This window comes from Manihot esculenta, chromosome 6, assembly GCF_001659605.2.
Source record: "Manihot esculenta cultivar AM560-2 chromosome 6, M.esculenta_v8, whole genome shotgun sequence".
Lineage (NCBI taxonomy): Eukaryota > Viridiplantae > Streptophyta > Magnoliopsida > Malpighiales > Euphorbiaceae > Manihot > Manihot esculenta.
In genome coordinates this window covers 29,141,111-29,162,240 of record NC_035166.2, presented here as the reverse complement: position 1 = coordinate 29,162,240, position 21,130 = coordinate 29,141,111, and the positions used below count along the sequence as shown (strand labels likewise).

The following is a 21,130-nucleotide window of genomic DNA, read 5'->3' as shown; positions in this document are numbered from 1 at the left end:
TTTTTAGCCACTCAGCTGGGTATGCATAAAATCCTCTTTTGCACCATAAAACATGTCTTCCATACTGATTATCATCTCAGAATTTGGTTCTGCAAGTTCTGACAGTTGTTTACATGCATGACTAGTTCACCATTAAATTTATACAACACAAACCATGGTGGAGGATAATTGAATTAAAAACACAATCTGCAGTGGTTGAGATTGATCAACTTATTGAATTGAGAAGACGCAAGAAAGTTGCTAGATGCCATCCAGGTTCCTCTTACACCTCTTCAATCCAAGAAGGACAAGTAGAATTCCGAGATAATCATAAGTGTAACATGTTTCAAAAAGCATAAACTTATGACCATTCCATGGAGGAAATCTGAACCAGGCATCAATCAGAAAGCTTCTTCTTGTCACTGCCTTGTGGTGTGTAAACGTATCAAATGAGAATTTCCCATGGTATTTGCCAATCCCACTTTCACCAATTCCTCCAAATGGCACGGTATCAAGTACATACTGCCAAAGCAAATATGGATTTGAGTTTCAATCATTCATATCTCAGAAGCAACTGGATCAAGAAATTGAAATGGAAAACAAAATGAGTGTTTGATCCAATACTTGAACAAGTGCATCGTTGAACACCAAGCTTCCTGATGATGTTTCTGCCTCCAGTCTTCTCTTCAACTGTTTATTCTTGGTGAAGGCATAAACTGCAAGAGGTTTAGGCTTTGAATTTATGAATTCTATGCTGTCTTCAATCTTGTCCAACTGTCAAAGCAGAGACAAAATTCACTGTAAGCTACAAATTGCACTATTTATTTAATATAAAGATGGATAATTAATGGTGATTAATATGCAGCTTACTGTAATTATGGGAAGCAATGGACCAAAGATCTCATCTGTCATTATTTCTGACTGAAGGGGAGGATCTAGCAAGATGGTTGGCTTGATAAACCTGGAAAGAAAAATGTTAATCATACCTTAAACAAACAGAAAACTATATTAATTGGAGAATGAAGAGAGCATTGTATCATTTACAGATTCTCTTCATCCATTGAACCACCATAGACAATAGATTTTTGGACTGCCAAATCGCTTAGAATATTCTTAAATCTCGAGAAATGATGTTTGTTAATGATCCTTGCCATGGTATTTGATTCTCTGGGGTTATCCCCAAACATGTTTTTGATGGAATCCTTCATTAGTTCCACCTGAACACAGAGCAGATACAATTTCAAAATATTTCACTTGCAGAGAAAGGAACATGAGATTTATCAAATAGTATTCTTTTTTTCTTTTCCACATCCATACCAAAGTGGAAGCAAATTTCTTTTCCACCAGGACATAATCAATTGCTAAGCAAGCTTGCCCAGCGCAGCTTCCAAATTTTGCGACAGCAATTCGATTTGCGGTCGCCTTGACATTAAACAACAGAAAATTAATATAGGATGATAAACTGCTGGGAATTGAGTTAGGAAATGAATAATGGAAGAAAAGTCAGGCTTCATTTATTTGTAGAAAATAACTTTTATTAATATTACCTGTTTGTCCCAGGAAGATGAAAGGGAATCAACAACAGCAGGACATTTCCCACCCAACTCAAGGACCACTGGTGTTAAATTCTTCACAGCAGCAGACATAACTATCCGTCCAACACGAGCGCTCCCTTAAAGCAGGAGAAGAAGAAGAAAAAGAAGAATCAATACACACTAACCTCCCCGGATTATGTATAAAAGGTTCATGGATTGGTGTGTTTGCTATATGAGAGATTAGTGTTGGTACCTGTAAAGAAAATTTTATCCCATTTCTTCTGCAGGAGTTGTTCACCAACAGATGATCCTCCTTGGACAACCTTAATAGCTCTAGTGTCTAGGTAAGTGGGCAACAAATTTACTAGCAGAGAAGCACAAGCAGGAGCCAGTTCTGAAGGTTTTAAAACCACTGTGTTTCCTGCTGCTATTGCTCCTATAAGTGGTTCCAAGGACAGCCCTGCATTTTATGACAAAAATACCAGGAATTTGTTCCTATCATCGAGCATTGTCCGAACTTGAAATGGTGCTTAGTTGAGATAATAGCTTATTTATATAACTAACAATCTACATACCCAAAGGAAAATTCCAGGATGATATGATAAGGACGAGGCCAAGAGGCTGAGGAACCAACTCTGCAGTCGTGAGGAATGCAATTTTTGGGACATTGACCTATCAATCAACATCAAACTGGGTAGTTTTCCACTAGTTATACATGCATTAACAGATTTTCTAATAATTAATCAATAATATTATTAGTTTAAAGCTGAAAGGACCAAAACAAACTTACCTTTTTGCTTGACATCCAAGTTTTCAAACCTTTCAATGCAAAATTAATGGATTTTATCAAAAGCCCCACCTGCAAAAAGTTATTATTTTGAAATAGTATCAAAATTACAAAATATTTTGATTAATATTTCTCATTAACATAAGATAATTAAGACGTACCTCATCTCTGAAAGCTTCAACAGGATGCTTCCCTAAATCTTTCTTTAAAGCTTGAAAGATGTCAGCTTCTCTTTCCTTGATAAACAAGAGCAAGCCTTTAAGCTGAGACAGCCTCCAAGAAGCACATTTTGTGTTCCCAGTCTTAAAATATTCTCTCATCCTCTCTAACTCACTCTCCATTGTCTCTTAGTTCTGAATTGCAAGATCTTCTTGCAAACTGGCCAACTGCAGCTGAACCAAGCAAGCAAGTTTGTTTGCCTCTTAAAAGCTTCACATGCAGTTGTCTTGCTTCTGCTTGCCTTAGTTGCTCTACCATAAATATGTGGGGGCTTCATTGCCCCTTTTGCACGAAAAGTCTTCCACCATAAATTGATGGAAATCTTTTGTCCTTTGCTCTGCTCTTTTGGAGAAATGAAAAACTATCAATTTTCTCCATGAGTGCAGGAGCCCTCTTAACCACTATTTGATGTTATAAGAAAATTTGTAAGAAAATTATTATTTAGTCCGTATATGATCATATTAATTAGTATTTTAATTTTAAAAAATATATTAAAATATTTATAAATTTTTTTTAAAAAAAATTACTAATTAATTTTTATTAATTTTAGATTTTAATATTAATTTATGAAATTTTCTATATTATATTAAATAATAATTCTTTAAAAAATTTATTATAAACATCGAAATATACATATATTACTTAATAAATATAAAATTAATATGCTAAATAATGCGACATCTGGATTTGATGTGTAAACTGTGTTGTCGGTAGGGCTTTCCCATGATGCTAAATTAGTGAGCCTCTAACTAGAGCTCTATCTAGAGTCGTGATTGTGAATTCAAAAGGTTCGATTTAATAATTTTTTAAAATATCTTTTCATCATTCTTTTTTTTTTTTAATATGTTATTATTGTTTAAAAATATATAATAAAATTTTAATAAAATTTTTAAAAAACGAAAAAAAACTTTTATCTTTTAATTTTTTTAAAAAATAATTTAATTTTTTTAAATTAAAAAATATTTTTCATCAATCTTTTGGCCTTTTGGTTCAAGATTATAAACTGCTTCTATCTAGTTATGAGGAAGTAAAGTGTGTTTTTGTTCATAGATCTGCGAATGATGTCGCTCATGTTCTACCAACATCGGCTCATTCTGAGTCAGGTCAAGAAGTTTGGATTGATATCCCTCCTTCTCATATTGTTTTTTTATTCTCTTTTGAATTAATGAAGTTTTCTTGTTATTTCAAAAAAAAAAAATTATTTTTTAAATGTCTTTATAAAAATATTTTTTATAAAATAATCATATAATTTAAATATTAATTAATATTAAAATTTCATTTATTTACAGAAATAATTTATATACGTAAACTGTTTTTTTATAAAAAATATTTTTTTGATAAAATAATTTATTTTTAAAAATAAAATATACTAATAAATTTATATTAAAATTTTTAAAGTATGAAAAATAATTTTTTATTTTTTATTTAGTAAACAAATATTCTCTATAAAAAATATTTTCATAGAAGAACGAAGCGTAAGTGTTCTTAAAATAGTCAATAGTAGTTAAGGTTGGATTACAGGCATCTTCTCCCTGCTTTTTTAATGAATACTTATTGTTTAAGACTTCTGTTTTTTTTTTAATGAGAATTAAAAAAATAAAATTAATACCTCAGAAATTTATTTAAATATATTTATTATTATATAATATTAAGATCATTAATTATTTTATAATATATATATATATATATATATATTTTTTTTTTTAAATGGAGAGTGAGGGATTGAACCTGAAATCTCTCAGATTTATTCGAATGTACTTATCTGGTTTCAAATTTATTCGGATGCACTTACCAGCAGACTAAGTCTGTGAATGCAAAATATATATGTATATATATTTTTTATAGCCGAAACCAAACCAATAAACATGAAATAATAAATGGATATTAATGGCATTGTGCTTGCTCTGATAACCGATAAGAATCATAAAAGCCATACAAACTTTATTATGTCTGGTTAGGATTGGTAAAGCTTTGAATATTACAAAAAGGACAAAACAGAAGATATTTATGGATTTTTTTCTATAAATTATTATTAATATAATTTTAAAAATGATTTGATTATGCAAATTTATTTAATTTTAATAAAATAATATAAATAGAGAATATATTACAAAAAAAGAGTAGCCAAAATTTATTATTTCAATTATATCAATACATTTTTTTTAAAATTATGTAAAAGTAAATCAAATTTATTTGGTAGAATGAAGATGTAAAATAAAAATATTAAAAAGATATTTTAGATGAATATCTGTCTGCACCTAGTCTGATCCATCCATATAAATGCGAAACGTTGATAATTTTTTTCCTTTTATATTTAATTTTTTTTAATATAAGCGAATAATTTTATATTATATAAATTATATTTTAATTTTTAAATTTTAACATAATTAATAAATTAATTTTATTTTTAAAATTAAATTTTTAAATATCTCTACATTTAATCTATCTAAAATTAAATTTTTTGTAGATATACAATTTTTATTAAAATATATTTTATAAAATTTTACAATATATTTAAAAATTATTTAGTATTATTTAAAAACAACTGAAATGTAAGTATTTTTTTTAAATTTTAAAATTATAAATATTAAAATATTTTAATAAATATAAATTGAAAAATAAAAAAAAGTTAAAAATGAGTTAAATATAAAATTTGATAGAGATTTAAGTGTTTTTTTAAATAAAATATAAAAAATTATAATATTTAAATTATAATAAATGATAATAAATTAATTATAAAAATATTTAAATACACGATTTTAAAAATATAAATAAATTTATTAATTATATTAAAACTCAATTCAAGTGTAATTCATACATTTAAAAAAGTAATTAAAATAATTTTTTACATTTAATAGCAAATATGAATGAAAAGACCTCTAATTTAAACAGATTGATTACATTGATTACAGAGCGCGATTTAAATATTCGATTTTAAAAATATAAAAATTAATTTATTAATTATATTAAAAATTAAAAACTAAAATATAATTTACCTTAATATTTTAAATTATTAAGTTTAAATTTTTTTCAATGTACGAAAGGCATTTAAAAAAATTATATTTTATAATTTGATATTAAATATTTATAAAAAAAATTTGGTTTCCTCATTCTATCTCTAATATTCTTCATATTCCTTATATGCATCTCTTCCTTTAATATTGAGACAAATTAGTATTTTTCTGATATAATTAGCCATCGCCTCCTAACTTTCAACATATTTCCAATTTAGCTACTTATTTCCAATATTTAATATTATGTTAATTTCAATTTAAGTCTTATTAAAGTTCTCTTATGTGCTTCAATACATTTACAGATTATCACAATTTTTTTTAAAAAAAAAATATTTTTTCTTTTTTCGTTTTTCACCTGATTTCATTATTTTTCTCATAAAAATTACAAGTTTAAATGAATAAATAAGAAAGGAAAGATTTTAAAATTGTCAACATTTATCTCATTATTTTATTACATATTATCTCTTTTTAAAAAATCAATGTTAAATAATATTCGATAACAGTAAATTATAATGATTAATAATATTAAAATCTATAATAATATTTAACAAAATATAATTAAAATTAATAATTTTTGTAGCAATATATAAAAAACTTTAAGAGTTACTACCATTTGGTTAATATTTAATAGTCATGTTCATATATTTAATATTTAATTTATAAAAAGGAGATAATAAAAAATAAAATATTAATAACTTAATTACAAAAATGTTATTATTTATTTTAAAGAATAATTAATAAAAAGACTAGGAGAGAGACTGAAACTAACCCTGACAAATGATATTTGTTGCAGCAGCATCTTGATTTCATTTGTAATAAAACTTTCAACCACCCCAACCATCAGCTGCCAAATGCTTAAATTCACAGGTTAGAAGGACAAACGCTACAAGCTAGCAGCTTTAAATGTGTTTATAGAGGCAGCTTTGAATATTGTGAACCAACTGTTCCTATCATATCTCTACATCTATAGCTACTTATCTCTGACCAATTTAGAAAATCTAACGCAATTGATTTGAAATACAAGACCGTATGGCCTAACAGCTCATAACAAGCCAACACGATAAGGTTACACCAACCACCTTATTCTCATGGAAAATTCTACAACTCAGGCCTCCGCTCCATGTGGACCGATGCTATCCACAGCCAAGAAATTTCTAATTACATGTTGAACACTCTTTCATATAATTTAATACCAACGTTCAGCCACGTGGAGTAAGATTAAGTTGTGTTCTTGTTGCACCCTTGACTGAAGAACCAACCAAAAAAACCCTAGTCAGTTGGTTATTTTGAAGGACATTAAGACATGATACAGCTAATTTTTTTCCTTAAACATAATATATGGAGAAAATGTAGAACAATTAGAGGCTTATATGCTTGTGTCATGCATGATACGCAGTTATGCCAGAACTCAAATGTGTGTTGAATAGACATAGGCTATAGTCTAGTTTCTTTCTCATGTTAACAAAATTAGCCTAACTGGTCATGAAACAAAGACGATTTCTTCTAAAAAATGCAAGTTATGCACTGACCTTCACTTTTTTCCATTTTCCTTCTGCTGCGCCAGAGTAGTCGTATGGGCGTACCAGAAAATCCTGCATCTGATCTCAGTTGCTTCTCCATATAGCGCCGATAAGTTTCAGGAAAGAGGCTTGCATCATTCACAAAAAATACAAATGTAGGTGGCCTGATAGCTGCCTGCAAAAGGTCAATACATCACAATTAATCAGTGCCTTCCACAAGGGCACTTGCAAATTGCAATAGTGCGTAACAGGATAACAATCCCCCCCCCCCCCCACCTCTCCAATGAAAGAAGATTTGAAGCGCAAGGAAGGAAACAAGCACAGAACATAGTACTACATATTGAAACCACCTGAGTGCAGTAGTAAATACGTCCTCTCTTTCCACCTCGAGTTCTTGGAGGTGATTTAAAAGCTAATGCTTCTCGTACCACTTGATTCAGTATGGAAGTATTTAGTCTTCTTGATCTTTCCTTTTCAACAGCACTAGCAGCAACAATGATCCTGAAATCAATGTTATCGGAAATTCAATTCAGATCATGGCAGTGAATGCAATCCTTTTGTAAATTCAATGTTATCGGAAATTCAGAGTTGTGCAGTCAAATTCGAGAATTCCAATATCAGTGAATGCAATCTTTTTGTAGTTTTTCTAATAGCTAGCTCAAAGCTGGTGATGTTACCTATGGTCTCTTAAGTTCCCAAGGGCCCCTTTTCAAAAAAAAGAAAAAGAAAAAGAAAAAAGAGTTCCCAAAGGCTCCTGGCGGTGGTACCATGCTCATTAAGAGCAATCACACCATTGCCAAACACTGATCATATCCAATTTCCCACAAAATATTCTAAAAGCCCTCTACTAACAAAAGGTTTTGATGAACTTGCCATTTTTTCGTTAGACAGTTAAAATTGTGTTTCTTTTCAATAGCTCGAATTTGATTATCCTTTTAAGTGTGTTTTCAGCGAACAAATACTAATCAATTTAAATTCCAAAATCATGACTAACAAATAATTGATGTTTTAGGAGAAAACACTTGGATTTAAATATAATCAACTGAACTGCATGAAATAAAAGAGAAGGCCAGGGGAGAACATACTTGTCAACATTATGACCAGCAATTGCTGTTGAATAAACAATAGGTGCCCAATGAAGAATACGAAGCTTCTCCCTGACATCTTGTTCATAGTATGTTGCAGTTTGCTGGTTTTTGTTGGGTATTGTATCCCATTTATTCACAACAATCAGGCAGCCCTTCCCTTCCTTTTCAATCCTTTCAGCAATTTTACAATCCTAAAGTATTTTAGACAAATGAGAAACCAAAATAAATAAATCAAAGGAGAAAAAAAGACTACAGAGAATTGCTATCTAGTGCATTGAAAATGCTGAGAAGATAGAACACAAGTACTAGGGATTATATGAATAACTAAGAATCTGTACAAAATGACAATTTTAACAGCCTCCTGGCTGCAAATTCATGTGCACATCTACTCTTTACATAATATTATAAGTTTCATGCCTCAAGAAAGTGAATAGAATGCCTACACATGCCATCTTGAAGATTGAAAAATGTGTCAGAGACTTGGAGCCTGTTCCATTAGAAGCTATAAAATGAAGTACCTGTTCTGTTATACATGCCAGGGCCTCTATGACAAGGGCAACAACATCAGAACGGCGGATGGCACGAAATGCTCGATTCACCGATAAAGCCTCTGTCAGACTACCTGATGAAGCAACAGCTGCTCTTCTTCTGATTCCAGCAGTATCAATAAGCTGAAACTTCTGCAGACAAAATATCCATCATTTAATTGAAAATTGAACCAGAATTTTGAAACACCAAACCATCTACTTGAGATCCACAGGTCCCTAACTTTTTGCTAAAAATATGTTATTCTTCTAATCCTAAACAGGATTTGGAACCTCTCATGTTTTATTAATCTTTAGCCCTCAAATTTAAAATGAATTATTATTTTTTCAGAAATTAAAAATTAATGTTCAGGGAATAGTAGTTATATATTGGACAAAGACATCTGAGCTCTTCATTTCAAACCGAAGGGTTGAGATGCATGAACATGATAGATCACGTTTGCATAAACATGAAATTTTTAATCCTACTAAACCAGATTATGATACTCATTCTAGTGCTGACCTTCCCTCATTCTACACTATTACTACTAGAATGAGGGAAGTGGAATTTTCTGAGTCAAACTCCCTCATTAAAATTCCTTGCTCCCTCAAAAAATTGAAGTTAAAAGTTCATTTGATCAGGTAGTGCTTAGGAACTAGCAGACAAGGCATTGAATTATAGTTCCTAGCGACACGAACCTGGCCATCTGGTCCTGAAAATTCAGTATCAATTGCATCACGAGTAGTGCCGCTGATTGGGCTGACAATTGTTCTATCTTCTCCAACCAATGCATTCAAAATGCTACTTTTCCCAACATTTGGCCGGCCAACAATTGCAATTGCAGGGACATAATTTTGTTCTTCATCGACATTTTGTGAACCCTAAAAATAAGAACTATTAAACAAAGTATACTAAACACACAAGAGAACTGATTAAGATAAAAACTTATTGGAGAAAACTCAAAACGTAACCAAAGTCCAAATTATATATTTTGAGGCATGAATGAATTGAATAGTACTGAAGTTTGTTCAGTGTGCATTTTAGCATACAGGTACCATCAGGCATAGGCTGAGTGGTAGATTCTGTAGCTGTTTTTGAACAGATAGTGTTTGATTTGAACCAATTAGGTTGACTGCATGTTTGATTTGAACAAAAGCACTGATATGTAAAATTTCAGAAGTAACCAAAAACCTTTTTAACTAAGTATTTACTTACCTCAATTTTTGCCAGTTGGGAACATACAAGATCTAAAAGCTCCCCAGTTCCAGTCCCAGATAAAGCAGAAATAGGAAGTGGTGACAACCTGGTTGAGCAACCAAAAAATGCATGGTCTGTTTATCTTACTTTTAACAACAGCTGGATCATGATGAAGTCTTATAAAATTCATTCTATCAAAGAGACAACCTGTATGCACTCACACTGATGAAGGCCCACAATTTAAGAGAGATATAGACAGAAAATGGATAACAACTCACCCCAGTGACCAAAATTCTGATGCTTGCATGATTCCTTTACGTGGAGACTCACACTTGTTCACTGCAAGAATGACAAACTTATTGGAGTAGTTCTTTCTTAACCACTCTGCTATCTCCACATCAGCTGCTGTTAGACCTGCCTGTTCAGAATTTTTATTTCACAGTCATATGCGCTCAATTGCTCATGGGTGAATAAAAGAGAACATAGCAAATGATAATATATCCATATGAATAGAAAAAAAAAATTTTTGATTCAGGGTCATAAGTGCTCAAGATGAACAGGAAAGAACATAGCAAAACGACTATATATTCACTTGAACTAAAAAAAAGAAGGAAATATCCTACCTGGCCATCAACGAGGAATATAATAACAGATGATTCTTCCACAGCTGCAGTAGCTTGTCTCTCAATCATTGACGGCATCCTGGCAACAGCGGCCTCCCTTGAGGCAAGCGGAATTCCATCCATGCCAATGGTAGTTGTTATAGCCAATTCTTCCATAACATTAGCTTGTGAGTTTGATAAGGTAAGAACCCCTCCAGTATCCACCACCATAAATTCATATTCTCCCCAAAAGGCTCTGCCATATAAACGATCCCGAGTAACACCAGGTTCATCCACCACAATTGCCCTGTTCCCCTACAATTCGTAATAGTAAAAAGTTTGCATTCTACTCCCACGACATTGGCATATTGCTAATGCTTATATTTTTAGGACTTCCAAATTAATTCCTAAATATTCAGAAATGAACACACAAAATTATTAAGAATAAATTAACATTCCAATGGGGATAATTAATTACCCCAACAAAACGGTTGAATAGTGCTGACTTGCCAACATTTGGCCTCCCAACAATTGCAACCCTAGGAAGGAGATGGTCGGGGATCTGCGGATAAAAATTCAACTGTTGTGAACAATTTGAACAAGTAGAATTGTACTATTCAGACAAAGTATTAATTCTACTGAATCATTAAAACCAATGAGGTGTTACTAAAACCAGCATTGAAAATCTTTTCCTTTTGGGCAGCAACTCGAGATTTTTCTATGTTTTGCACTAATAAAAGTTCCATCATTTTTAAAAATAAAAAAAAAAAGTGAATAGGAGTAGTTCAAATGGCGAACTAACTTCTAAAGCATTTGTTTTTTGCCTCTTCTGCTTTCTGGTTTCCTTTCTATCACCAGTTTCATCCTCTGCAACCAATAAACAAGAAACAGCTACAGATAAGTCAAGAAGGCTGCATATTATCCCGAAAAAAAAAATGAAATAAGACAAAAACAGGATGAGATAAAGGCGACCGATTCTCAATTGGCGAGACAAAGAGGTAGAAAACTCTCTAACAGCGTCTTCGGCTTCCTCTTCGAGCTCCTCGATATCAATGGCATAATCCTCGGAGTCAGACTCATCAAACTCTATTTCTGCTTCGTCCTTTTGGAATTCATCAATGTGGGTGTCAGCGAAGGATTTATGGGAGGTTAACTTGAAAAGGGAGGGAGAGGAGCGAGGGATTTGGAGGGAAAAGAAGGGGTTTGACGGGCAGAATAGAGGTGGAGAAAACGATGTAGGAGAGAGGAAGGAAAAAGAAATTTTGGGGAGGGTAGAAGAGAGGAGAGAAGATGAGAAAAGATTGCAACTTGACATGGTACTGTTGAGCGTGCGCTTCAGAGCTGCTGGAGAATGGAAGCTTTGGCAGTTGATGAGTTTATGGAAACATACGGAGAAAATAGTTTTCGGAGTCTGAGATAAGATGACTTCTGGACAAGAGCATAGTGCTACGGTCATTGTTTTAACATTGTCAAAACAAATACCATCTCCCTTTTCTTGACTTCATAATTTTGAAAATGATTTTGTTATACCAACATTAGGCTTCTACATAATTTCTCTCTTTATTAACGGCAGCATAGCAGCCGTCCGGCAAACATGATCCAGCTGAAGTTTTTTGTGCCTGTTTACCATGGTTATTTTACACTCCACTTTTTTTTATATATTTTCATTTTAAAAATTAAAATTTAAATATTTTTAAAAATATTAAATTTTTAAATGAAAATTATTAATAAAAAATACTTTTTATATAAATTATTAATTAAAATATAAAATTTATAAAATTAAATGGTTTCAAATAATAATAATCAAATTAAAAATAAATTTAAATAATTTAAATTAATTTTTAATCAAATTCAGATAATTTAGATTAATTTTTAATCGAATTCAAAACGATTTGGCTAATTTTTAATCGAATTCGGAATGATTCCAGTCCCCAAGCAAATTTCATGCACAATCCTGTTTCCAGAGTTTATACACATAAGTTTTCACTAAGCAAGAACTTGAAATCTAATATTATTGTACACTCCTTTTCGTAAATCAGGAAAGAAATAGTCATACATTTCAAATGCTTATTGCCAAAAAAATACGCATTATGAATTACAGAAGTAATATGGTTCCGATCACACCCGCCTCATGAAGGTTGTGCAAGCAACAAGCTCATGAAATGAGATCCATTGGATGAACAGAGGCATAGATCTAGCTCTTCCTCGCAAAGGATTCTCACCCACGTCTTCGTTATTTCGTTGGTGCTTCGGGGGTTCCATTAAAGACTAATATCTGAACCATTACTTTAATATCATATCCAATTCACAGGGATCTGACCGTATCTCTCTTTGATATTTCCAACTTTTCAACTCATGATAGCAGCCTGGGACTCAGCTACTAGTCTATTTCGTTCTATTCCCTCCTTCCCTTGAGAACCCTCAGGAATCTCTGTTTTAACTTTTATTTTAACTGGTTTTCCAAGCTTCGATTTATCTTCCATTCTTGCTAATTCAAGAGCCTTTTCACATACAGGAAAACCTTGATCATCCCAAGACTCCAAAATTACACCAGAGCCTATGCAGGTCTTTCCCTTGTAAAAGGCTGCAAATTGTCCTGCTGCCAGACCTTGATCATCTTCACACAAGTGAACAACTGCAACATCTTCACCACCAACGTTACCGGATTTTATTTCCACACTGCAATCGTAAAACCCAGGGCCATGTCTCACCTGGAAAGTTAGACAGATGTAAGCTTCAAGCAATTAGCAACTAGCAACAAGTAAGATCTGAAGCATCAGAATATAACATAACAGGAAATGTGGAAACATCACTACGCCTGCTAAACGACTAGCACATGGTAGCCATTCTAGGAAGAATTTCAGCATGTAATACTGTTAGAGTGTTACTATTTACCACTACCAAACAAAAAATGTTCATATTTAATAGTAAACTTTTTTTCCAGAACCCCATGTTCAATAAGTTGTACCAATTGAATAGAGAAAGAGCTTTGACCAATTGAATACAAAAACTAAGATGTGAATGGAAAGAAGTATCCATACCACTGTTTATGCAAACAGGAATATGGATTTTCTACCTTGCACTGGAGCTCATGCATCTGCTTAGGAGGCAACCCACTAAACCATCTCAAGGAGCCAACACGGAATAAGCGCCTTCTTTTGTCAAATGAGAAATAATTTCTAGACACAAACACTACATTGTTCTTAACATCCTTCTCAACGACATACCTGCATAAGACAAGGAGCATAGAAAAGTAAACAATGTATTTGAAGAAAGGCCCTGATATAAAATAAAAAGAACCGCCCAATTTGAAGCTAAAGTTGACAAAGAACTGACAGAGTTGGGTCAAATTTACAGCATTTTGAGTCTACAGTATTTGGACATTTGAGAAATGGTTATTGTACTGACTGTCACTGCCTATGAAAATAATTGCAACAGCAAAATAATACAACACTGCCAATATAATTAATGACTAGAGCATGCCAAGTAAATCCAATCAAAAGGCAAAAATTCAAACATGCCAAAATACAACATAACAGTTTTTTCTGACAGTAAATAAATCTCTGCTTCAGAATGATCAGACTTAGCATTATGAAGAGCCCTAGACTGAAATGCTCTTAATAGACAATTAAGGAAGTGATGACAAGGATATAGTCAGGAGGATACCAGGGACCCCCTGGAAGACGTAGACCTTGTCGTTGACCAATTGTGTAGAACCAAAACCCTCGATGTGAGCCAAGGAAATCTCCGGTCTCAGCTTCCAATATAATACCTTCCATCTCCCCAATATGTCTTGCAACAAATTCACTGAATTTGATCTAAAAACACACAAAAAAAATGAACAGTTCAACGTGAAAGCAATCACAACTACTCATAAGAGACCACATAAGACTTCTAAAATGCAAGGAAGGGTGTTTGGATTTGCAAATGGCCAATTTTTTTTTGTATAAAAAAATTAATAATAAAAGGAAAAAGAAAGGAAATTATATCTAACATGACCAAGATTAATAATCGAAGTTACTCAAAATCAGTGTGAACATTTTCTTCCACCATCCAAAATAATTAAAGTATCCCATATTCATGATGTTACTCGCAAAGCAAACTTAACAATAAGCAATTCTGACTTGGTGGCCATCGGCCAACATTGTGCTATGCTTTCCTCTATAGTTCAAATTTTTTCTCTCTTTCTCGCACTCTATGCTGTATACTTAAGCTTGCAAGATAGAATCAGGGAAAATACAAGCATAATGCCAAGCAATAAAAATGTTGAGCAAAAACAAGAAATTAAATATCTCTGAGAGGCTTCCTGGTGGTTGAAACACTTCTCAGAGCAAGTACCTTCCCAAGAAAACATATTCCTTGTGAATCCTTTCTGTCCTTGTTAGGTAAATCAAATTGTGCAGCAAGATTGCGAACTTCATCCTTCAAATAATTAGGGAGGGGGGGGGGGGGTTAGAAAGTAAAAAAAGAACAAATGCAAAGAGACTTTCTGCACTACAATAAGTATTAAAATGCACCTTCGAAATGCCACCAAGTGGGAAAATAAGTCGTTTTAGTTGGGTCTGAGACAGATGTGAAAGAAAATAAGTTTGATCTTTGACCTGCAAGGTCAAAATTAAAGATATCAACAGCAAGTGATAGACAAATGCTTCAAGTAATCTTCCAAAGAATTTAAAATCAAGTGGCAAGCATCAAAGACAAAAAATACAATACAAACACAATATACATGGTGTGCCATGCTTACAATTTGATTCATCTTATATTATTATTATTTTCTAAATAGAATACCATGGGAAGAAATATAGGAAAGAACATGAAACCACAATTTACACAATGAAAATAACATTGTTGATCTCAAAGAATATCTCAATACTTTGCCCAGTTTTGATCTTGCTGATACAAAACACTGAAGAGCTCCAACAACTACTGACAACAGTGGTGTATATATTTAAAGTAAAATAGAAAAAATAAAGGAAAAAGGTTTACACTGTCCTACTTCTCATGCTAGCCTTCAGAAACTTTATATAACAGGATTTGTTTTAATTAACAACTACACCGCAACTAAGCATCACGACATGAAAACTACACGATCACATCTTTTCTTATAATGGGGAAATGATGAGATTTATTGCAAAGACTCCATCTGAAGACAGGGTTGCCACTTTAAAGTGGCATTTCACTATGTGAACGTTTTGATTTACAATTTATGCATGCATGTGCCTAAAACACAAAAAACTAGCCACTTAAATTAGCAAAAAAACAAATGAATATGAACAAAGTATTAGCAAATGTGTATCTAACTTGCTGACCATATCCTTTGAGAGTTCTAAGACAGAAGGCTTATTTATTTGATCTGCAGATGGGTGAATGACATTGGCATAATGCCCAGAAGCAACATAATCAAACTCCATACTGTTTATGGCATCCATGAATGCACCTGCAGACAGAAAAATGCACCATTTAAAATAGTAAGAATAACACATAGTGTCATCGCATCATTGAATAATTTCCACCTTCAAGCTCAATTGATACATACCAAACTTAATTCTTGTATTGCAAAGAACATCTGGATTGGGAGTACGACCACATCGATACTCCTCAATAATGTATGAGACCTGAAATGTTCCACCAATTTTGTGATTTCTTTATTTTTTTAGTCAAAGCCAATTTTGTGATTTCATTGACTGTAAAACACCTATATTAACTAATCCAATTACCCAACAACAAAAAAGCAGGTGATGAATAAAATTATAACCATATGAAACAGAAAAGGGAACAAAAAGGATTCCAAATTGCAGAATATAGCTAACTAGTTATTGCCCCCAACCCAGAAGAATAGAGGGTGCATGGATCAGTGGATGAATATTTATATATATATATATATATATATAGAGAGAGAGAGAGAGAGAGAGAGAGACAAGATTTAAAATATGATAGCAAAAGTAGAAACGAAACATTTTCTTTCTGATGAAGGAAAAAATGCAACATAACGTACCACATATTTCCAATATTCATCAGACAAATGCACAACTTCCAATGGTACATCAACCTGAAAACCAATTACATTAAATTTCAGTTAAAAGGTCTCTATCCTGCATAACCTAAAAATCACCAAAACAATTGCCCATATTGAATAAATGAACATCCATCTACATCCAGGTGGAACCCAAGAAGGCCAATTTAATAAGATATATAAGCAAATCAAACAAAGTAATGGCCAACTAGAAAAGAAAGTAACCTGATCACAAACAGCTTTGGCATACTTCAAATCTTCTTCCCATGGGCATTCTGACCAGAAGTTCTCAAAATCTTCCTACAAAAACAACGCATCAGAATCCGATCTTCTGGTGTATAAAATAATTGAAATAAAAACAAATGCATCTAAGCTTACTTACAAACCAATAGGGGCATTAATTCAAATTTTCAAAGTTTACACTTTGAGTCTCATGTTATACTTTGAGTCTCATGGCCATAGCTGGGCTTATTTTCAATTTGCCACTGTGTAATTTTTGTGAGAAAAATTTCCCCTGCCATATCCCCTTTGGCCTAAAAATGGCGTTTAAGAACAAAAACAGATACTCAACTATTTGTTAGGGTCAGCATCTGCTTTTTGAGCTATATCAACCATTACTTATTAATAAGCTGTTTCTTAGGCAAAGGGCTAGAATTTCAAAGATAGCAGAAATACAGAGAGGGAGAGTACTTGGAACCAGATTTTGAGGTAGAAAGCAGTGCACTGGTGGCCAGCGGCATGCAAGAGGCGGAGAGCGACGCTACTATCAACACCACCGCTGAGAAGAACAGCTACTCTGAGACGCCTATCGGGCATGCAGCAAGAGAGATAACAGGGCTCAACACTGACATTATGTAACGGATTTGAAGCCCGTGATGTAAAAGAATGGGCCCGCCATGCGGAGGAAGATAAAAGAGAGACACGTCTGGAGATTGCTGAGAAAAGGGGGGCCTTTTGAGGGAAGAAAGAGGGAAGAAGGGGTTTCAGAGAGACCATCACTGGCCTCACTGCTCCTAGACTCAACATAGCTTCGCCACCGAAACGAGATTGCGATTGGACACATAGCCCAAAAGAAAAAGGAAAAAGAAAGAAACTTTAAGGGCATTTTAGTCTTTAATATAACCTACATAAACCGCCTGTCTTCTCTCTTTTCCTTAAACCCTAGACAGGGCCGCTGCTGAGGCCAACTTCAAGACTGTCCCTCAGAGAAAGGTGAGCTCTCTCTTTTCAATTTACGAGAACTTCAATTTCATCATTTCTGTTTCTTATCCGTTGATTTTGATTGCAAGTTTGTTTCTTCGTTTTCCATTACTAATCTGGTTGAGTTAAAGCTTTTCACTTTCGGTAGTTGGAAATTAATTTTGCTCAGCTTAGTGTTTGTCGTTAATTATAGTCTTTACGCGTTGTTTGGGTTGATCCACTTTCGCTTAACTAGGCCATATTTGTCTTTCCCCACGAGTTTATTATATTTTCCGCATGATGTTAGATTTTACCATATCGTGATATCGGTTTGTTGGTGTTATGATCTGTTGTTTCTGTCTAAATGGCATCAGTCAATCAAGGAAAAGAATAATATGAAGAAATCTGTACATTTATATTATAGGCCAATGCTTCAATCGAATCTATGCATGTGTTAGCAGATGTGTTTCAAACACTGTTAAGAAGATTTCAGTCTATATGAAGTCTTCAAAATATTAAGGATGCAACCTTAATCTATATGGAGAATTGTGTGGTGTTGTACAATTGGGAATACTTCTCTGGATTGTAAGCAATATGATAATGAAACATGAATGCTTCTTGTTTGGTTGTACATTTGATGTGTTGCTGTTCTGAGCGCGAGTCTGCAGTCTGCTTTATGATTTTTGCCAATATATCAGCTAACCCAGTCTATAATTGCATTGCAGAATAATCTACAAGATGGTTCAGTATAATTTTAAGAAGATCACTGTGGTCCCAAGTGGGAAGGACTTCATTGACATTATCCTCTCTCGAACACAAAGGCAAACACCAACAGTTGTTCACAAGGGATATGCCATTTCTCGTCTGCGTCAATTTTACATGCGCAAAGTCAAGTATACCCAGCAGAATTTTGAAGAGAAGTTATCTACAATTATTGAGGAGTTTCCACGGTTGGATGACATCCACCCATTCTATAGCGACCTCCTTCATGTCCTCTACAACAAAGACCATTACAAGCTTGCCCTTGGTCAAGTAAACACTGCCAAGAATCTCATTAGCAAGATAGCCAAGGATTATGTGAAATTGTTGAAGTATGGTGACTCACTTTATCGTTGCAAATCTCTTAAAGTTGCTGCTCTTGGTCGCATGTGTACTGTGATTAAGAGGATTGGCCCTAGTTTAGCTTATCTGGAGCAAATAAGACAGCATATGGCAAGGCTACCTTCAATCGATCCTAATACTCGAACTATCTTGATTTGCGGGTATCCTAATGTAGGCAAGAGTTCTTTCATTAACAAGATCACTAGGGCTGATGTGGATGTCCAGCCTTATGCTTTCACTACTAAGTCACTCTTTGTGGGTCATACAGATTACAAGTACTTGAGGTACCAAGTCATTGATACACCAGGGATTCTGGACCGACCTTTTGAAGATCGTAATATCATTGAGATGTGCAGTATCACAGCTCTGGCACATCTACGAGCTGCTGTACTTTTCTTCTTGGACATCTCAGGATCATGTGGCTATAGCATTGCCCAACAAGCTGCTTTATTCCATAGTATCAAGTCTCTCTTTATGAACAAGCCTTTGATCATTGTCTGCAACAAGACTGATTTGCAGCCCCTTGAAGGGATATCTGAGGAAGACAAGAAATTAGTCATGGAGATGAAAGCAGAAGCTATGAAAACTGTGATTGGGCAAGGAGGTGAACCTACAAATGATGAGGGTGTGCTTTTGACAATGAGCACTTTGACTGAGGAGGGTGTGATTGCCGTGAAGAATGCTGCTTGTGAGAGATTACTTGATCAGCGAGTGGAATTGAAAATGAAATCTAAGAAGATAAATGACTGCTTGAATCGGTTCCATGTTGCAATGCCAAAGCCACGTGACCAGAAAGAAAGACCACCTTGTATACCTCAGGCAGTTTTGGAAGCTAAAGCAAAACAAGCAGCACAGGCAGCAGAAAAGGAGAAGAGGAAGACTGAAAAGGACTTGGAAGATGAAAATGGTGGTGCAGGTGTATACTCTGCAAGTTTGAAGAAGAATTACATCTTAGCCAATGATGAATGGAAAGAAGATGTATTGCCAGAAATTCTGGATGGTCACAATGTTTATGACTTCATTGATCCTGATATCTTACAGAGACTTGAGGAGTTAGAACAAGAAGAAGGTATCCGACAAGCAGAGGAGGAAAATGAGGATTTTGAGATGGATGGTGAGGAATTGACACCAGAAGAGCAAGCAGCTTTGGCTGAGATCAGGAAAAAGAAAAGCTTACTCATTCAAGAGCATAGGATGAAGAAGAGCACTGCAGAGAGTCGGCCCACTGTACCAAGAAAATTTGACAAGGACCGGAAGTTTACAACAGGGAGAATGGGCAGACAGCTTTCAGCTTTAGGGCTGGATCCCTCTCAGGCAATTAATCGTGTCCGGGGCAGGTCACTCTCTAGGAGAGGCCGCAAAAGAGAGAGGTCAGTTGATAAAGGAGAGAACGATGCTGGTGATGCTATGGATATGGATGTTGACCAACAAAATAAGAAGCTGCGAATGAAGTCCAGATCACGATCAAGGTCGAAGTCACGGCCTCCAAGTGAGGTTGCCCCTGGAGAGGGATTTAAGGACTCTGCTCAGAAGGTGAAAGCCCTCAAGATTGCTAAGAAATCTGTTAAAAAGAGGAACAAGGATGCTCGTCGTGGAGAGGCGGATAGGGTTATTCCTACTCTCAAACCTAAGCACTTGTTTTCTGGCAAACGTTCCATTGGAAAAACCCAAAGACGCTGATCATTCAAGGTTGGTCAAAATAGCACTTGAATTTGTTTTCCATGCTTGCCTTGTGCCCATTTCTTTGATGCTTATGCTTTTTCTCAGTTGGCTATGCTTGCTATCGGCTCTTCATGTGACCGGACGACCCATAATTGTTCCGGCAGTTGCAAGTGCATTAGTCGTTTCCTCTCTATCGGAGAAAGTGGCTAAATTTTTTTTTTTTTTCTTTTTTAACCTTGCATGGAAGGCCTGATTTTATTTTTTATGAATTTGTACCTTGGATTGTATTTGCTGCTTCTTATTTATTCACTTGACAGCCGTGTGTTGGGGCAATGAATGTCTCATAAGGCAATTTTGAAAGAGAGATGTTAACTTCATATATTGTGCCGTTTATGTTCTGGACAATACTTCATATCGCGTTTGAATTTGGTTGCTTTTCCAAATTATATATTATAAAGTAGAGTTGGTTAGGGAATCAATCTCAAACTGTACTCGCTGGTCAAAATATTAATCTTGAATCAAATTGGAATTGGATAAAAACTGCCCTGGATTGATTTAGTTATAAAATCATTTTTATTTAAAAATTTTCTATGATTAAATTTAATCAAATCGGAATTGAATGGATCAAGAGCTGAAATCAAAAAGAATTTTTCAGCTCCGGTTTCGATTCCCCCTCAAGTCACTAACCTTACATTTGAATAGATGGTCT

General features: G+C 33.9%; 4 protein-coding genes across 5 annotated transcripts; 1 reads left to right on the top strand and 3 right to left on the bottom strand.

Moving 5' to 3' along the window:
• Positions 1-36: 36 nt before the first annotated feature.
• On the bottom strand, positions 37-2,862 carry LOC110617055 (aldehyde dehydrogenase family 3 member F1). Its single transcript, XM_021759637.2, has 10 exons — positions 2,463-2,862; positions 2,305-2,373; positions 2,090-2,186; positions 1,768-1,974; positions 1,527-1,651; positions 1,297-1,401; positions 1,024-1,196; positions 850-940; positions 604-753; positions 37-501 (listed from the first exon to the last, which is right to left on the bottom strand). Exons 1-10 carry the CDS (start codon positions 2,640-2,642, stop codon positions 241-243), a joined length of 1,458 nt encoding a protein of 485 aa, XP_021615329.1. The 5' UTR covers positions 2,643-2,862; the 3' UTR covers positions 37-240.
• Positions 2,863-6,294: 3,432 nt separating this feature from the next.
• Positions 6,295-12,005, bottom strand: LOC110617054 (GTPase Der). The gene is made up of 12 exons (XM_021759636.2): positions 11,439-12,005; positions 11,269-11,333; positions 10,945-11,028; positions 10,488-10,781; positions 10,143-10,282; positions 9,883-9,970; positions 9,366-9,548; positions 8,661-8,822; positions 8,140-8,333; positions 7,405-7,555; positions 7,064-7,229; positions 6,295-6,780 (listed from the first exon to the last, which is right to left on the bottom strand). The coding sequence occupies exons 1-12, from the start codon at positions 11,920-11,922 to the stop codon at positions 6,734-6,736; spliced, it is 2,058 nt and encodes a 685-aa protein (XP_021615328.1). The 5' UTR covers positions 11,923-12,005; the 3' UTR covers positions 6,295-6,733.
• Positions 12,006-12,446: 441 nt separating this feature from the next.
• Positions 12,447-17,511, bottom strand: LOC110618032 (tRNA-specific 2-thiouridylase MnmA). Of its 2 annotated transcripts, XM_021761042.2 has the most exons (10): positions 17,170-17,511; positions 16,705-16,779; positions 16,462-16,515; positions 16,003-16,081; positions 15,776-15,903; positions 14,984-15,067; positions 14,805-14,888; positions 14,133-14,284; positions 13,543-13,693; positions 12,447-13,177 (listed from the first exon to the last, which is right to left on the bottom strand). In XM_021761042.2, the coding sequence occupies exons 1-10, from the start codon at positions 17,503-17,505 to the stop codon at positions 12,815-12,817; spliced, it is 1,506 nt and encodes a 501-aa protein (XP_021616734.1). In that variant the 5' UTR covers positions 17,506-17,511; the 3' UTR covers positions 12,447-12,814. The 2 variants fall into 2 exon arrangements, with proteins under 2 accessions (XP_021616734.1, XP_021616735.1); XM_021761043.2 differs by lacking the exon at positions 14,805-14,888.
• On the top strand, positions 17,433-20,798 carry LOC110618031 (nucleolar GTP-binding protein 1). Its single transcript, XM_021761041.2, has 3 exons — positions 17,433-17,691; positions 18,384-20,448; positions 20,527-20,798. Exon 2 carries the CDS (start codon positions 18,397-18,399, stop codon positions 20,437-20,439), a length of 2,043 nt encoding a protein of 680 aa, XP_021616733.1. The 5' UTR covers positions 17,433-17,691; positions 18,384-18,396; the 3' UTR covers positions 20,440-20,448; positions 20,527-20,798.
• Positions 20,799-21,130: the final 332 nt, after the last annotated feature.

Bases quoted from the DNA above. Each gene is read 5' to 3' on its own strand.
- LOC110617055 (XM_021759637.2), bottom strand. From the start codon at position 2,642: ATGGAGAGTGAGTTAGAGAGGATGAGAGAATATTTTAAGACTGGGAAC. The intron at 1,652-1,767 runs GTACCAACACTA...TCCTGCTTTAAG, and splicing joins GGATAAAATTTTCTTTACAG to GGAGCGCTCGTGTTGGACGG. The intron at 502-603 runs GTATTGGATCAA...TTGCTTTGGCAG, and splicing joins TCAACGATGCACTTGTTCAA to TATGTACTTGATACCGTGCC.
- LOC110617054 (XM_021759636.2), bottom strand. From the start codon at position 11,922: ATGACCGTAGCACTATGCTCTTGTCCAGAAGTCATCTTATCTCAGACT. The intron at 11,029-11,268 runs GTTAGTTCGCCA...TTTTATCCGCAG, and splicing joins AAAAAACAAATGCTTTAGAA to ATCCCCGACCATCTCCTTCC. The intron at 8,334-8,660 runs GTACTTCATTTT...AAAATACTTTAG, and splicing joins TGGCATGTATAACAGAACAG to GATTGTAAAATTGCTGAAAG.
- LOC110618032 (XM_021761042.2), bottom strand. From the start codon at position 17,505: ATGTTGAGTCTAGGAGCAGTGAGGCCAGTGATGGTCTCTCTGAAACCC. The intron at 16,082-16,461 runs GTACGTTATGTT...GGAACATTTCAG, and splicing joins ATGAATATTGGAAATATGTG to GTCTCATACATTATTGAGGA. The intron at 15,068-15,775 runs GTCAGCAAGTTA...TTGACCTTGCAG, and splicing joins TAGAACTCTCAAAGGATATG to GTCAAAGATCAAACTTATTT.
- LOC110618031 (XM_021761041.2), top strand. From the start codon at position 18,397: ATGGTTCAGTATAATTTTAAGAAGATCACTGTGGTCCCAAGTGGGAAG.